This window comes from Cupressus sempervirens, chromosome 10, assembly GCF_028749045.1.
Source record: "Cupressus sempervirens isolate cs-2001-9-10 chromosome 10, ASM2874904v1, whole genome shotgun sequence".
Lineage (NCBI taxonomy): Eukaryota > Viridiplantae > Streptophyta > Pinopsida > Cupressales > Cupressaceae > Cupressus > Cupressus sempervirens.
Window position 1 is genome coordinate 575,921,529 of NC_143127.1, and position 19,011 is coordinate 575,940,539.

The 19,011-nt window shown below is 32.4% G+C and overlaps 1 protein-coding gene across 8 annotated transcripts in view; it reads right to left on the minus strand.

The window, feature by feature from the left end:
* SWEETIE (HEAT repeat-containing protein) overlaps positions 1-11,010 on the minus strand; it is a 314,166-nt gene extending 303,156 nt beyond the window's left edge. For 6 of the 8 annotated variants that reach the window (XM_089806951.1, XM_089806947.1, XM_089806950.1 and 3 more), the window contains exons 1-2: positions 10,692-11,003; positions 4,304-4,511 (exon numbers count right to left, since the gene is read on the minus strand). In XM_089806951.1, the coding sequence (XP_089663077.1) occupies positions 4,304-4,511; positions 10,692-10,865 (382 nt within the window). In that variant the 5' untranslated portion in view covers positions 10,866-11,003. Of the gene's footprint in view, positions 1-4,303; positions 4,512-10,691 lie in introns of all 8 variants that reach the window. The other 2 variants (XM_089806952.1, XM_089806953.1) reach the window with 2 other exon arrangements.
* Positions 11,011-19,011: the final 8,001 nt, after the last annotated feature.

Sequence of the window (19,011 nt, forward strand, 5' to 3'; positions counted from 1 at the left end):
TTAACCTATGGGATCAGCACCATGGATATTAATGTGAACTCGAAGCATGAAGCATGTGAGATATTAAGATCTCCATTGTCCACCATGGCCGAGAATCAATATCGAAGCATGGAGCATGGAGATATTAAGATCTCCATTGCCCGCCATGGCCGATAATCGATGTGCCAAAATATTTTGATGTTGTCAAACATATGCATATGTCGTTGGCCTTGGATAGAGGATGCCTGTCCAAGAAGAATCTTGAGGGGTGCGCTCCCGGGATGACGGCGAGGTAGCTATGAGCTAAGAAACCTGACTTGGAGATGTCCTTAAGATTGGGGTTAAATTAGTGGATATAGCAATATAGTTAGTTTTCTTATTGCTGTGATTCTAAATTTCTAACCATTATTTTGCAGGAATTACTTGTCTCACACTAACCATAATAGTGGGGCAATCACAGGTTTGATTTTTATTTGCAGGTTGAAGACATATTGCTTCAGATTTAGAGGTTTAATTGTCATATTTTTCATAATACATTGGGCAGCTAGGGTTTGGGCATTAACAAAGAAAATTTGTATCAAGATCAGATTCCACCTATTGCGGGTTGACTCGGGTTTGTTCACCATCATTTTGTGAAGGGGAAGGAACTACAAACTGAGGACTTGGCCTGCTGCCAACTGTGTAGGATCAAGTTTTTATTCATGATTTTCAGGACTTATCCACTATCTCTTCACAGCACTAGACCACCCTCTCTTCAAATAGAAAAACAGTACTTTATGAGATTGCTTTCTAATCTCTTTGCACAGAAATGGAGGACTACAGATTGGTTTATGAGGTCATTTTGCTGTGATGTATATATTTGTTGCTTATCAGATTATGTGAATAGAGTATTGCCATTCCGATTTATATGCTTGAAGAGAAATCACTGTTTGGAGATTTCTGAGCACTGTAATTTCAACACAGTGGCGTGTATGCAATTTACATTCAGGATTGATACTCTTGTATGTATTTCTGTAGCATGAAATTATATTTCAAAAGTTTATAACTTGGTAATCGTAACAGAAAATAAATCTTGTTGCACATTGTCATTTATATTTGACTCAATGAATACTAATTTAATTTGATTAATACAAAAGCATACAATAAAATAGATCAGATATTGCAAACAAATACTGAGGTCATACACTTCATTAATTGAGGTCTACCTCATTTAGATGTTGCAATTGTGATCAATGTTTACCTAGTTGTTTTTGTGTTTGAAGTAGCAACATATTGTGATAGCAGATCTGGTTCATATCAATATACCGACTATTTGATAATATTCCAGCATATTTGAATATGGCTATTCAGCTCCAACATATTTGTATAGGTCATGCAATCGACTGTTGCAATTTGCAGCATTCTTGTTTCTTTAAATAATCTATATGTAAATCATTATTAATCAACCATATGGTCTCAACTTAGCCTCATGGGATCTTGGTGATCTAAAAGTATTAAACAATAACATTTATTTATCGTATACTCTCACCATATCCTCATAGTAGCTTGGTGATCTAAAATATTAAATATTTAATATCAAAATTTGGCGATGTCATTACAACAGTATCATAGCTAACTCTGCAGTAGCCTACAAATTGTATGGCATAATGAAAAAAATCGGTAGATAAGGAAAGAGCAGATCTGTATCAAGATACCTACATAGGGATTCAAATGGCACAAGAAAGAAAGAACAATTTATTCAAACAGTTGTTGCAGATCCAGGACAACATGCCTACCACCATTCCTTAGAGACTCAAGGTCATATTAGGACATCACAAAGAGGAGAAAGTTCATTTGCAGATAACCAGCCAGTAGTTAGAATCATCCCAAAACCCAGCTTGTCAGACTTTATGAAGAATATCAAGGGAAATTCAAAAACATCAAAACCATTGTATCTTTCATCAATTACTTGGAGATTTTGAGGAAGAAATTTCAGCATAAAGGAGACTAGAGGAGTAAGTAAAATGCCAACGAAAAAGATGTGAAGAATAATGTGAAAAGCTAAATGCAACAAACACCCAAAAGATCATTCTCTTCAAGAGTAATCAGAACCCTAGGCTTCCATGGAGCAAAATTTGAAGAGCCATCTAAGCCTATCTTCAACTTTCAAACCATTCACCATTTTCACACACTGAGAATGACCAACTCCAAGAGAAACAAAGAGCAAAAATTTAATAATACTTCTGGTTCTGGATTGAATTTCTTCACTCTGATACCATGTTAAAATTAGGAACCAGAAAGAAAAATAGCAACGAATGAAATTACAAATACAAAACTATTAGATCACACTAGGCTTTTATCCTGACAAAAAAACTCCTCTTTGAGAGAAGCAACCCAGCCCACTAAAATAGATCCTTTACTCAGTATCTTAAAGATATTACACAAAGTCTTGCTTATGATTGAATTCCTTTGATTAATTCAATTGATAAGACTGCTAAAGATGTAGCAACAGAAAATCTATTAGTCTCTCGACTCAGATATAAAAGAACTGATTCAAAATTTATGCAATAGCATTCCTTGGGAAAATCTCAGAATTATAACACACTGTATAAATAACAGTCTTCAGCACTTATCTCTAGTGTGAACAATACAGCTCTATTAAAATAACTTGAACTATACTTGCAGAACATGCACAATAGTACAATACTACCACACTTACATGATAAAAAATTAATTAATTCAATGACGGACTTAGTAGCCAATAGAGATATCAATAATCACTGTCAAGGAGCTAAAGGGTTGCCCAACAACTTTTAACCGTCATCCGTTACATGAAAGCATCAAACATTAATACTTGAAAGCACATATTTGTGGCTGAGTCTGCCAGCTAGGATAGGAATACACGCATAGAGCCCAATCAGATGCCAAGTAAGAATAGTAGTTCATATTAATAACGATGCCAATAAGATGAGGGCGGTGCCATAACAAGACATGGTATGCTGCGAAAAAACAAGTAAAGATGGCACTTATGGAAGAAATATAAATGCAGATGGTGAGAGAAGAATTTCCAGATGGTGTAGATAAAAATTGTGATCTTAGAACTGGGGAAAAATGGAGCCAGGAAGAAAGTAAACGGTTGATGCCAAGGATGAGCAACATAGAAATAACTTGGGTTGAATAACAGCAACACCAAAAAAATATGCTGAAGATCATAACAAATAATGCACAAACAGAATGAGAATGCAATATTAAAGAGGAAGAAGCAGGTACAAAATGCTGAAGCATTAACAGAAGGAGAATCTCAGGTAAAAGATCTGACTCGCTGCTACATGATTCAACATATTTGAGTATATTTATTCAGCTTCAGCATATTTGTATTGTCCATGCAACCTATTACTGCATCTTCTGGCAATTGTTGTTTCTTTCATTAGTACACACACACACACACACACACACACACACACACACACACACATGTATATGTATATGTATATATATATATATATATGCTCTCACCTCACCCTTTCTGGATCTTGGTGATCAAAACATGTTGAACAATAACATTTGCTCAGCATATGCTCTTGCATCAGCATATGCTCTTGCGTCACCCTCACACAACCCTAGTGATCAAAAAGAGGTAAAGGCCTCACCATGCCAGGATCACAATCTTCATATTGCATTTTGAGAGATATGGATGGCAATATGCTCAAAATGTGAATGGCTAGAAATAGATCTCTCTTCTAAGTTGTAAATGACAGATAAATTAGATAAGAACAAGAAGAGATCGAATGTGTAGAAATTGCTCTCCTACGAGACAATTTTTGGTTGTATCATTATTTAGCTTAAAGTTTGCTTACTGCAATAGGATAAAATATTACAGAGCACATTCAGAAGAAAGTATTCCTCTAAGTTCTAGATGGAACAGAAAACAATAAATGGTGATGTCAATCAAGAAATAAAAAAGTTGTCCCTCTTGTTATTCAACAGTTGTCTTCACACTTGTCACTTACGCAAATATTTTCATCCGCACAGGGGATAAACATTATTAATTCTGCAATTTTTTAATTCCATATAGGAGATTGAACTGGTGATTATTGTAAAAGATAAATCTAATTTCTATATCAAGCATCAATCTATAATTTCTCCTTTTGAGTAGAGATTTTCACGGTGGTTTTAGTTTTAAATATATCCATATTCTCACCCTGCTTGTTCAAGATTGTGAATGATTTTTGATGTATAGCTATTAACCATCATCCACATAGATCATGAAACTCTGTAATTCATGCAATTCAAAGCAAAATACTGATTTTCAACCTAATAACAAAAGCAATTCTTGAAGACTTACCAATGAAGGATAGAGGATCATTTTTCCTTGTATCTGAAAGCCAACCTTGAAATCCACTTGCTCGTGAATATACTGATATATTATCACCCTTTTCTATAACCTGTACCATAGCAATTGATGCAAGTCGGCGTACAGGATGACGAGCTCCAAAGAGGATTAGAGATTGCAAGGCATCTTCACACTTCCTTTGCCATAAAAGAATAGACTCCTGCAAACAAACAAATGAAATCAAATTGTTGAAAGCAAGCTTCTCCTCAGATATTATCTTTCTTCACAAGGATGATTTCAAATAAGATGGAATTCAACCAATAAATCAATTATGTCATCTAGCATTTGATTCTCTAAAAGTGCAGATATTCACAAACCATAAATCAATTAGATCTAAACTGGTACTCCTTTCAAAGTTTACATGTCAGAATCAGCTGGGAGGATGACCTTCAATAACTAAGTATGAAATAAGCATACATTTTGGAGTTTTGTGACACATATATAGAACGAATCAAATAGCAAAAATCATTTTGATGCATCACATCTATAGATGAAACAACTGAGCAGATGTTTATTTCTAAGGAAGATAAATATATATTGGAATACTAACCTAAGAGAAGATATCAAATAAACAAAGAAGGTGAATTTCCTTAACTCCACTACAGGCTATTTCATTGCATTTAAAAAAGGGCATAGCTCAGCCAAGCTTGCACTGTTCTAAACAAAAAAATATAAATATATGAATAGATCATAGATAAAAGCAATATAGATTAATCCCTCATTTAGTGGAAGGACAGAAAATTCAACGCTTACAAATGTTGCAACCTGTAAAGTGAAATATCTTACTAATAAGATAGCTCCTGCTCTCCCTCTGCCTCCTGTTAAACTTACATAACCTGGGGCCAACACTAGCCGTTTCCTTCTTGCATTAACCAAATAATTGAATTTTAAAGATAAATCGACCAATTTTAAATTCAAATTGCAGTGTATTCCACATGAAGCTTGTTCAGTCATGCTCCAAATATAATGTCTTTGCAGCTCCTGCTTCTCCGCTCCAAGTATAAAATTCCAAAATGTTTGCCCCAAAGGGTCTTGTATACCCACTACATCCACATCCCATTTCCCAAGAGTAGGACTTCGCTCCCAAGACAAATAATACTTGATATCCCTAAAGGACATTGTATGAAAAATCTAGGATCCCTCAGGGAGCTTCCCCCGAAACCTGTAATTGCACTGAGGATGCAAGGACAGCTCAAAAACATCCCCTGCCATCACCAATCAAAAATAAATTCAGCCCTAACATCCCCGAACACAAGGACTTTGCAAGAACGACCATATGTCCCCAAGATAGCTAGGTATGCCAATGACAACCCCCATCCATTTCTACAAAATTGCACTATTCTTTTCTTAAGCACAAACCAATTAAAATTTTGTTCTAATGTTTTCTTTTGTAAACCCCCACACCACACTCAATCCTAAATGAATAAAAGAAACCTCCCTCTTTCATTCCAAATCATTTTTTAATGCCAAAAAATTTTGGCACTAAATTGGAGAGGAAAAAAAATTATTTTGAGCCAAGTTGAAGCTGCAACTAAAAAGATCAAAACTAGGGCAGCATTAGTGAGCAGCAAGATAAAAAACAAGTAGTAGATGTAAGTGATTCCTTCATTTGTTTCTTTTTATAATTTTTCTTCAAATTTTTAAGGAAGAATTGTTTGATTTTATCGGTCTTTGTTTTCCTATTTTCAATTTGTACTTGTGTTACTTGTCACAAAACAATATGGGGAGTAGCAGTGATAGTCGTGAACATGAAATGGAATAACGAAATGTTGAGGGTTTCAACCTCAACCAGGTGTTCATCAGGGTGTGGGAATGTTGTGGGTGAAGGAGAACAACCACATAATCCATTTAAGTTACCTTCCAGCATCTTAAGAATTTATACAAAGGATCCTTTCAATTCTGGAAACCCTCTTCTCCAATTTGTGAGAGTCCTAGACAACAAAAAGGAAAAATCTGCAGTGGAGTGAAAAATGGTTTTATCATATTAGCAAGTCAAGTTTTAGAGGAAGTTACATCAGTATAAATACTCATCATTGGACATTACAAGGCATGAGCTTAAGGTGTCTCCAGACTCCAAATATAAAGGAGGATGACAAGGTAAAAGTCAATAGATTGCATATAGAGGCACAACCAAGGTCTTCAGGTATGGAATGTTAATACAATTTGCACAAATATTCATATGCCATCCATCATTACTAATGGCAATGATGATGTTTCCATAGTAAGAAAGAGAAAGTAATGCAAGTGAGAGGTTGGGAATAGTTGTAATGTGCCCAATATGCATGCGCCATATGTAGCAAAGTTCCGTTGCCACATTTCCCATGCCCATGAAGTCCCATTTCATGTGGCACATTCTCCATGCTTCAAAAGCAAGGTTCTGAAGCTCACCTAGACTCAACAAGTTCTAGGCCAGGTGAACCTGGGCGAGTGCCAAGGGCCGGACTTGGACTCGAACTAGTCCAGCCAATGACTCACCCTGCCTCGTGAGTTTTGAAGGCCAACCCAAACCTGGTGCGTCTGAATGATAGGACTCCGTAGGTGCAACAAGAGAGGATAGCAATAATAAACATTAAAAAAAAGGAGTTTTTAGTTGTTTCTTTTTCCTCTATTTGGTATTTGCAACCCTAAAGGTGATCTCATTTCATTCTATTAGCAAAAAAATAGAAGAGTGAATTGAGAAGAAAAACAAGAGTGCATGGAAGTGCAACCAGCAAGGTGGAAGAGTAAAAAAATTTCAAAAAATCACATTGGGGCAACTTAATACTTGCATTTGGCGCATCAAAAGCTCCATAGCAACAATTGCAAAGAGCTCTCATCTAATTTCAAGTTTGTTCTAAGAGGTATGAGTGATATTTTATGGATTTTTTTGGTTTTTTATTTTTATTTTTCAAACAACAATCTTCATTGTTTGTTTTTTTAACTAAATTTTAATGTAATGGGTTCAGCACTTTGACCTAGAAGAAGGCTCTGACTTCAAATGCAGTCTTTTTCCTTGAAATGTTTCTTGTAATTAATGAACTGTTAATGAAACAGGAATCAAACATTTTTCAGCAATGACAATTGTTTGTCTCTTGTTCAAAGTCCCTGTGCAGCTTGTAATTGAGAATAGACCATGTTTATGTGCCATTACTCAGCATGTATTTATAATCAAAACTTGATTCTCTTTGTGCCTCTGAATTTGATTAAGAATATTGTATCTATATGCAGTTACAAACGGCAAAGAGTTTCTTTAAAGGTTTCTGTGCCTTTCCTTGCATGTGCTGTTATGGTAAATTGATGTTGTTTTGATGTTGCATTAAACAGAGGAGATGAAAGTTCCTTAGATTTACAAAGACAGTGTTTCTATTATTACACAATCGTGAACTAAAGATGATAATAGAATTTACCTAATAAACTAAAGGCTAACTAAGATGACCAATAGAATAAACATTACAATATTCTAATATGAGCATCAATCAACCATTGCCACTTTTGTTGGGGAGCAGTCGAGCCTTTCTCTACTTTACATTTCCTTAGTTATCCAAGTGGTCCTTTGTATTTCGTCCACTCTGGTTTCCCTTTCTTTTTCCCTTTTCATTGTATACCCCTTATTGCCCTCTCTATTTTCAATTCAAATTTACATAAAACCCAAAAACCCTCCATGATACAAGTGAAATGACACTCAAACATTAAAGTGAATTCACTACTTCATGTAATTTTCCCACATCTACTGCACTTTCTATTGTTGTGTATTAGGTGTGTATCCACATAATCAGCAAAGACTTCTAGTGACCAAAAAAATGCTAACAAGACTATAATATTAGGATTACAAAGAGAATTTCTAGAGATGAGAGGGTTACCTAATAATTTAGAAATGATAATGAATTGATCGATGCATTAAAATTATCTTGACTAAAATTAATCAAGTGATTCTTGTAGTTACCAAAGTCTAACTATTGCCCAATCATTAAATTTTGGACATATATCAAAATTTCACAAGTTGATTATAAAGATAAGATAAATTTATTAATGTCCAACAAGAGACCACAAAAGGGTCTAAGGGACTGAAAGCATATAACAAGGACAACAGCTAACAGCAAGAACACCAAAAAATGACCAAGCTACGAGCAGAAAGGAAGAAAAGGACCCACATAGAAAGACTAGAGATCCTTCTGAGCAGGAAAAAGTCAAGCAGATTGAGTTGTGGACCGCCTCAAAATACCACTTGAAGTGGAGTGTCGTTGCCAAATAAACCTGTTGCGAGGCCTCACGCGCCTAGTGTGATTGGAAGTGGGAAGGTCAAGCAGTCACTTTGTACCCTGGGCAGGGGACATCGACGAGAAAAAAGGGAGTGATAAGTTGATCAAAACCCGCCTTGAAGGGAAAAGAGCCTATAAGGTGTGATCATGAAGCCACGTGGCCTCCTAGAAGTAAAGAGCAAGGCACATTGATTGATGAGACTGAAAAAGGACAAAAGGGACTTGCATTCTTTGAACAGGCAATGATATCTCCCACTAATCTCGAAGCAAATGAGACATTGGAAGATAAAGTGAATCTTGGTCTTGACCTCGACCAAGGCACAAAAAGGTGGCAGCTCTGACCGGCTCTATCAATCTGGTGGTCAATCTGGATATGAAACCTCTAGGAGCCGACACGGGAAGAAACCAAGGAGATGCGAAGGGCATGACTCCAGCAGTAACACAGATAAAGAGGGTGCACAATGACTCTGTCCTGAGCATCCAAAAAGTGCTCAGCATAGAAGGCCATCCTCGGCCGGAGATCACCTGCGGGGCTGCACCAGGTCATGGTGATTGCTGCCTATAAATGTCAATTCTAACATGACCATTCAGCTTCTGCTGAGAGGGAAGGAGGTGGACGGGAGCATCCAGAGAGTACTGGAAGGGAGAGAGACAATCAATCTCAATCCCAATCAAGCCCAACAAGGCAGAAAAGCCTGTGCATACCAGCAACAGGCTCTGTTGTCAGGGATGGACCTGACAATGAACACAGACGAGCAGAATTAACAAAGCTCCAAAGACGGTGAAGGAACCAGACCAAATCAAAGATGGCTCTGAGCCAAAATAAAGAAAGATAGAAATTTGTATCTGGATTAAAAACAAAGCCAAAATTCAGAAGCACCAGCCAAGATGTTGGATGACCTTCGTCCATAAATGCCTTTGAAAGGATCTGCAGATTTTTGGACCCATGGTGGAAGATTTTCAGCTAGGTCTCTATCATCTATAGGTTATAAGTTATAGCACATGAACTGAAATAAGTCCAGAGAAAACTAGCACACAGAAATGGAGAACAGAAGCTAACCAGAAGAGTTTGATGCCATTCGAACTTTCTTTTAGAGTTACAATGGCCCCATATTAATTCACATTACCAATTGTCTGTCTAATATCTGCGTGATCTTTTGTTCGATACTCTCCTGTACTCCTAATAAGGTTTCCTAATTTCTTCTACATATTTCTTCATGTGATTTATGCTTCCTAGACTTATTTTATGATTAGAATGTATAGACTCTATAATGAGAACTACCAATGGCCTTTTCTTCATCGAATTCGTCAAATCTTAAGTTTAAGACCTCCTAAACGAAAGGTCATTTTTCCTAAGTTATATATTTCTTGCGTATCACCACTTCACAGAGATCAGACTTAGTCCGTTGGTCATGCTCTAGTGATTGAGCCTACAGATGTTCCGTACAGGAAAACCGAGGTCAAATACTTCGGTTTAAAGTCCCATGTGTGTGACAATCAAACAGAAGTTCATCCCCCACTCTACATAGACAAAATGTTCACAAAGTCCTGTGACATATATGTCTAAACAAACTTAAGGTGATCTCACCGAAAAAAACTTACGTCCAGCTTTCAACTTTTTCTTAAGTGGTCATGGCATATTTTAAGGATTCCGATTGAAAAAGTGCTCCGAAAGCTTGTCTTCCGGAGGCCGCTTCCAAATGCTCCAGTAACTCAATCAAAAGTAGCCCCTGTTTCATTAAATTGCTTGCTCGGTCACCCAGGCTTAGTTTAACGAACTCTATTATAGATTTTCCTTCCTGACAAAGCAGGTATCAACCTCCTTTTATATCATTTTAATGCTTTAAGCTGATTATTTTCATAACATAAATTAATTAGAGGCAGATTTGTGAGTTTTGCTAGCATTTTTGGTGACAGCTATCTTACAAGATGCCTTTGTAAGATTGATTTAATTTAGCTGTTGCTCAAAGTATTCTAAGATGCATTTCTGAAGAAAGAAAAATAGAAAATAATGCAATAGAGACTGTGAAGCGGCCCATTACTTGGAAACATAATTGAATTATATCTGTAATTATGAAAACTCAAAATTTTCAGCAGATTACCTTAGGTTCGTCTTCAATGGTGGATGTAAGATCTGAGAGAAGATCGAAGCAGAGCAAGGGATCGGGCGCCTGTTGTCGCGCGGAGGCAACAATGGAATTTAGCTGTGCCACTAAAACCCCAAATTTAGACAATGGCGCCACCGCCTCCACCATTTTCTCCGACTTTCTCCCCATTTCCCGTTAAATACAGATGCTCGGCACTGCTAGCTTTGATCCCTGGAGAATGTGGAGATTTAGAAGAGCATGTGTGATTAGGCTGACTGCTCAATTTATAGTACGAGCCTGGTTTCATGACTCTTTCACAGCAATCAAATAGTACATGTTTCGTAATTCAAGTGCAATGGAGCTTAGTACTTGTCAATGTGTAATAAAATAATAAAATAATAAAATACTTAATTGCAATTTCAATTTTTCATAAAAATATTATAAATATCTTAAATAAATCTATCTATAAATTGATTAAATTTTAATTTATTACATCTAAAACTATTTATATTTATCTAATTCTATTTATTTATTTATTTTGCACTAACTTAATCTTTTTTATTTTAATTTTCAATTTATATTATAACTTTAATAAATATTTTATGTGGTATTTATTAATGAATTTTTAAAAGTGCACTATGTTTATAATTCAATTTAAGATTTTGGCGTGTAGATGGTTGTCAATAACACACTCACACCATCCCATTCCATATTTTCTTCCATTGTAGAATAGGCATTAATAATTATTATTATATCTTAACTTTTATAAATTTTAATAATTATAATATAAGAAACAATTTTTATAATTAAAATGATGTAATGTAAGATTATATTGATAAGTTAGTTTTAAAAATTAATATTTTTTACTAATAACTGTAAAAATTAAGAAAATTATTTTATTATAATTATTTTAATAATTATAAATGTAAAAAATATAATTTTAATTTTACATTTTTAATATAATTTTTAATTATATATGATGGATAATATTATATATAATATAATAAATATATTGAACGTGTAATAGTTAGAATAAAATTAATAATTCTAATTTGAAATAGTAAAATTGATTTGTAAATGAGTACATATTTCATTATGTCAATTAACATTCCTTAAAAACTGTTTAAAAATTTGGACAAACATAGTGCTCCGGCAAAATTTGTGTATCAATAAGATAGTTTTAAATTAATTTTCTCAATATATAAATTAATTAATATGCATATATAACATAGAAATTATTCATTATATAATAAAATTATAAAATAATTGAGTATGATTGGTTAAAATAAGGCATTAATAATTTATTTATTTATTTTAATTGGTGAGCGGTCAAGGCCTTGATTAACATTATAGAAATTTAAAAAGGTCTATAGTAGTTTAACTTCGTTCAAGTAGGCACTGGTAAGAAAGAACGGAGAAGAAAACCTCTAGTCTAGGCTGGGACATAAGTCCTATATTATTACAAATTTAAAAGAGGCATACCCTAGTGAGAATAATTAATTATGAATCGTTTTACAAAATTGAGGGAACAAGCCCTTTTGAAAATATACATCACATTTGGAAGTTATGCTTACATAGCTTGACAAATTGGTATAGTTCATATCCCTTAAGTGAGAGATACTACATCGTTGAATAGTCCTCTCTTCAAGTTGGGCTATGTAAAAAACATGTTAGCAAACAATCGAAAACACAAGAAAGAAAATCTGTTATCTAGATAATATGTATATGATTCCATACCATGGATAAAAGAGTAAAATATATGCTCCAATCTATAAGATACTCTTGGAAAACTTACCAAATGAGATCATAAAAAGGATCAACATACAAGGTATAGTAATCAAAACACTACCCATTATAATAATCTAAAGAAATGAAAGAAAAAAAGATGAAAAAATTTAAAGAAAGAGCTACAGGAGATATAAAGAGATTACAAGAGAGGTAAATAGTTAATCCTACTAGTCCAAAACTTACTAAGAGAGGGTTAAAAACCAATATCCCTAGCCTACCAATGTTAAGAATTTATCTATCTCAAGTGGAGAACATCCCCTTCATTTCAAAACCAGCTATATCAACAGCAGTCATCCTAAAATCTTACTGAATTAATACAAACATTGTAACGACTATATCATAAATGAATAACCACGGATTCATAATTAAATTCTAGATTTAATCTTTCTGCTAGCTAATACCACCTGCCAATTCACAATATTGCCAAATAGAGGATTCCATAAAACTAACGACACCATTCTCACAACCATAAGACCATCAATTTGATATTGCCTAATGTAAGGGCTAAGACATGAGAGAAAATAGATATCCAAACCAATCTAAACATCACCATTATAGAAAAAGCAATTACCTTCTTAGTCGAGAGTTTTTTCCCTCATACCTGCCCTGTAGAGCTAGATGAGCATTAGTTAGTAATTAGAGCCTCACAACTACTTACTGTAACATATCATGGTTATAAATAGAAATTGTCTTCCATTATTACTAAATGAGCAAAAACCTTTCTCCATTCTGTTATATAAAACCGAAACCATGGAGAAGGGTATAACCAACTAAGGGATTATTAGAATTAAGGAATCCTCATCCAAACAAGTATCACAAAGAGGGCCTCGATCTTCCCCTGCCTTAGGAAATCTAATGAAAACCCTTTTTCACTCAGAAGATGATCAAGTATATATTGCCTGGTGAAGAACTGAATCTTGATAAAATTAAATATACAAACCAATCTCTACGACATTATAATTGGAATGTATAAATCTAAGCCGAAATTGGTAATACTCAAACCTACTTAGTAAAATTCGAGCAGATCAAGAATTAGTTAACATAGTCCTTATACTGCTCAATGGAACGGATTTGAAAAATGGATATAAACTTCCCACCATTACTAATAGCAAATTAACTTCCCGCCATCCATTATCACAAGCAACAAGGACGAGAGATCAAAACCAAATAAGGGAACAATAAAAAAGAGGTCCATATCCAAATAAGCATAACTAGTTCTGTATATTGATTATATAAAAGTCTTTACATACACGATGATGTACATTGAAACCCAAAATATCTAGCGCTATTTAGTGCATAGTATTAAACCTTCTAAATACATATAAACCCTAGTCAATATGAGATTGCAAAAATCTTCATAACTTTCTATATATTGGAAGGAGTTGTGATCTTGTCCATTAGCAAGCCCTACCTCGGAAACACTATAATGACTTCAGAAATGTCATTAGGGTTCTCCACTAGGAAATTTGGGGGAAGCTTGAAACACGCCTTCAATCTACTAGTCTTAGTTGCATTGGGGGTGCAAAAAATGATGGCTTCTAGGTTTTCAAAAGAGACTCCCAGGTGAATGTATGCATGAAATACATTGAGATACTTCGTCAGCCACCTCCTATCAACTTCAACTACAATGCCCCTCCAGTGCATAAGGAATCTAATAGTCGCCTCCATTTTGGGCCACTGGTTATAGATTTTGAGGTTCTCCCAGATGATCAAAGAGAGCCTGCAGTATGCCATGTCCAACTCAAAGGAACCTGGAGGGGAAGCCATATATTTCTCTGGAAGTGGAATCCTCAATTTGCTATCGATACTCCTAACTGCATTTTCTAACCCCTTACGCCATGTGGCTTGAAAAATATCATTGCAAAGTTGAATAATCAGGTCATGGTCTACCTTTGCTCTGGTTAAACAACCAATGAAGGTTCCAATAATGATGTTATTAGTTCTTTAGGTGTAGTTGTAGTTGAATATGCCTTCACCGATCACCCTCCCTACTGCAATCCTAGACATGTCATCTAAGGGCCCGTTTGGTTGCTGGAATATAAATTAAGCATTGCCATTTGGAATTTTGGCTTTGGGATTCTGGAACTTGGAATCTAGATTATGATTAGGGAATCCAATTTAAGACTGTTTGGTTGACCAAGAATTCATTTTGAGAATATAGATTTCCTTCGTTTGGTTGCACATTGTGGAATTGGAATACTAGCCAAAATAACATGCAAAATATTATCATCCAGCTGTAGCATTATCATCATGCAAAAAAATTCAATACTTATTTGGTTTGTTGAAGTCCAAACATTTTTAACAAGTATAAAAAGATTAAGTCATGTTGAAAGTAAACATTATCATAACAGCTGAGGACGACATTATACTAATGGATATTAAAACTTTTATGACTCATGCTATATAAAAAAAATACCATTGATTATAATTCACATAATTATTGATATGAAATATGTATATTGTTCAAGTCTCGTTGAATGAATCCGAATCACAAGAATTGATGAAATAAGAGTCAGAAACATCCCATTAAAAATATATATATTTGTAGAGATCCAATAAAAAATTTGATCATCACAACATTCAAACTCGCAGGTGCAAAGTCTAAATTTTTATATTAAATTTTTACGAAATCTTACCTGGAAACACTTTTACACCAGAAAAAAAATCAATACAGTAGATTGTTTTTGTCCTGCATACAATTCATTTAACTAAGAAACAATGTATGTGAAAAAAAAAATTCACCAAACTTTTTTGCAGGGCGGATCAAGCGGAAAAACCCTGATAAATTACTCAACAGTGGCAAATATATGAGCAAGTAATAGCGGAAAATTTTCCCCCCATTTAAAAAAATTAAATTTAAAAAATTAGTGCAAAAAAAAGTGCCCCCAAATGGGCATCCGAAAGTCAAACCCAATCAAATTTTACTTTAGTTGAAATCCTCATTTTCAAAAAATGGGAATCAAAACGGGAATTCCAAATAACAAGTATTTGAAAGAATTTGGAATCCTTGTTTTGGGGGTCAAATGGGGATACCGGATTCCACTTTTTTCCAATTCCAATTTCGATTGTGCGGACCCAAACAATGGAGTAGAATTTTTTTAGAATTTCAAATGCCAATTCCATTCTAATTCCAGCTACCAAATGGGCCCTAACAGATTCAGGATCCTATTCCAGCATTCTGATTTCACTGAGCCACGAAAAGCCATAGTCCTGGCTTCTTTGGTGTGATAAACCATGATGTTTGTGTCCATAGTTGCTAAAAGGGAATTTGAAAAGTTTCGGGATGAAGCAATCCCATAAAAAAATAATCACAGATGAGTCTAGAAGCCACTAACATGCCTCATCATGGTATTGACACCAATGAACCAAGTCACGCGGGAAATAAAAGGAAGTGTTAAGAATGATCAATAATCCCATCATGAATTAATGAGGATGACACCAACACTCTATTTCGAACCCAAGTTCTATATTACTAAAGTATAAACACTCATAATCAGAGTCGACCATAATAATAATAAGGCATTAATTATTATTATTATATCTTAACTTTTATAAATTTCAATAATTATAACATAAGAAATATTTTTTATAATTAAAATGATGTAATGTAAGATTATATTGATAAGTTTTTTTTTTTTTTTTAAATATTAATAATTATAAAAATTAAGAAAAATATTTTATTATAATTATTTTAATAATTATAAATTATAAATAATTTAAATGTTAATCTTAGCTTTTTTAATAACTAATGTTCATATATTAATTAAATACTTTATTAAATATAATGTAAACTAGTAGTCGCATACTTTTGTACATGCAACGAGTGTGTCGATAGGAGATGAGATTTAAGAGAAAAATGTTGAATGAACATTAAATAATGTAAATATAAGTTTTTTTAAATGAAAATATAAAAATAAAAAAGTTGAAGATTAAAACATAGATATAAAATTTACAATATTTAGGAAATTTGAATATTGCTTAAGAAACATGTTCAATAATTTCTATATTTTACAATTAAATTCAATTTATCAAATATGAAAAAAACAATCATTTAAAAAAAAAACCATCAAAAATTTTATTAAAGAAAAATAATAAGAGAAATACCAAAAAAAAAAAAAAAAATGACATCTCTAACAAATAATCTATTGACTAAATAAATTATAGAAGCTGACAAAACAATATTTTTTATATTAGAAATAAGAGTTTCAGAACCAAAAAAAACACTAGAGTATCAATACGAATATACACAAGGAGGCCAAGCCTCACCCAGAAGAGAAAGTATCAGCTGAACATACAAAGCAACAAAAGGAGGAAAAGCAAAACTATCTAGCTGAGAAGATCATAGTGATTGTCAACCCAGGCAGTCCCGCCTAAGGGACCTTCCATCCAAACTATACTTTTATGCCCTTGAATCTGCACCAACATAAATAACTCTTCTTTTCTAGCATTCCCTTTTTTTCTAATATCTTTGTTCAATCTATTGCAAGCTTGCTCAAAAACATACAGATCATCCAAAGTACTACGCCACTGGTACCGACGTTTAAGCTCAAGGTAGTAAAGAGCAGCATGCCCATCACGAAGGAACCTCCTCATTTTGTCCCATTCAATCATCATAGTAGTCTGCACCTGCAAGAAGATTTTAAAGTAAGTGAGTTTTCGAAATCTAAACTAATATTTAAAGAAAAATCTAAACTAATATAAATTAATAATTTAAAGTATTTTAAAAAGTAAAACCTAAATCAATTTAAAAAATCAAAAGTTTAATAAATAGACATCATAACATAATCTAATGTGGAGATCACAAGTAATTATTTTTTAAATAAATAAGAAAAGGAAAACAATACTTAAAAGTGGATATTTAAATTATAATCTTATGTGAACAAATTAGATTATTAATTATTTTTAATTTAAATAACATAATATTTACTAAAATCTTTTTAAATAGATTAATAAATATTATTTATTTAAATTAAATTTATCAAATATGAAAAAAATAATCATTTAAAAAAACCCATCAAAAATTCTATTATGAAAAATTAATAAGAGAAATACAAAAAAAAAAGTCTAATAAATATTCTATTAACTAAATAAATTATAGAAACTAAAAAATAATATTTAAAGAAAAAATTAAACTAATACAAAAATTAAAATAATTTAAAAAAATAAAATCTAAATCAAAAATTAACTGAATAGATCACAACATGAGCTAATGTGGAGATCACAATTAATAAATAGAAAAAGAAAAACAATAGTTAAAAGTGGAGATAACAACTAATTAATATTAAAACAAGAGTTAAAAGTGGAGGGAGATAAAAACTGGCCGGTAAATAATTAACGGGAAGGATTTTCACTTTTCCAACCAAACTCTTACAAATTTTTCGTCAAAAATTTAATCTCTAGGAACAAAGTTCCCATAAATAGTCTATCAGCTAAAAAATATACTTTTAATTTTACATTTCTAATATATATTTTTTAATTATATATGATGGATAGTATTATATATAATATAATAAATATATTGAACGTGTAATAGTTAGAACAAAATTAATAATTCTAATTTGAGATAGTAAAATTGATTTGTAAATGAGCACATATTTCATTATGCCAATTAACTTTCCTCAAAAATTGCCTAAAATTTTGGACAAACATAGTGCTCGAGCAAAATTCGTGTATAAGACCCTAAACTTTTTAGCCAATAAGATAGTTTTAAATTAATTTTCTCAATCTATTAATTAATTAATATGCATATATACCATAGAAATTGTTCATTATATAATAAAATTATAAAATAATTGAGTATGATTGGTTGAAATAAAGCATTAATAATAATAATTATTATATCTTAACTTTATAAATTTCAATAATTATAATATAAGAAATATTTTTTATAATTAAAATGATGTAATGTAAGATTAGATTGATAAGTTAGTTAAGGAAAATTAATATTTTCTATTAATAATTGTAAAAATTAAGAAAATTATTTTATTATAATTATTTTACTAATTATAAATTATAAATTATAAATAATTTAAATGTTAATCTTAGTTTTTTTAATAACTAATGTTCATATGTTGATTAAATACTTTATTAAATATAATGTAAAAATATATACTTTTAATTTTACATTTCTAATATAATTTTTTAATTATATATGATGGATAATATTATATATAACATAATAAATATATTGAATATAATTTTTTTATTATATATGATGGATAATATTATATATAATATAATAAATATATTGAACATGTAATAGTTAGAATAAAATTAATAATTCTAACCTGAAATAGTAAAATTAATTTGTAAATGAGCACATATTTCATTATGTCAATTAACATTCCTTAAAAACAAATTTGGACAAACGTAGTGCTTAGGCAAAATTTGTGTATAAGACCCCAAATATTTTAGCCAATAAGATAGTTTTAAATTAATTTTCTCAATCTATAAATTAATTAATATGCATACACACCATAGGAATTATTTATCATATAATAAAATTATAAAATAATTGAATATGATTGGTTGAAATAAGCAATTTTAA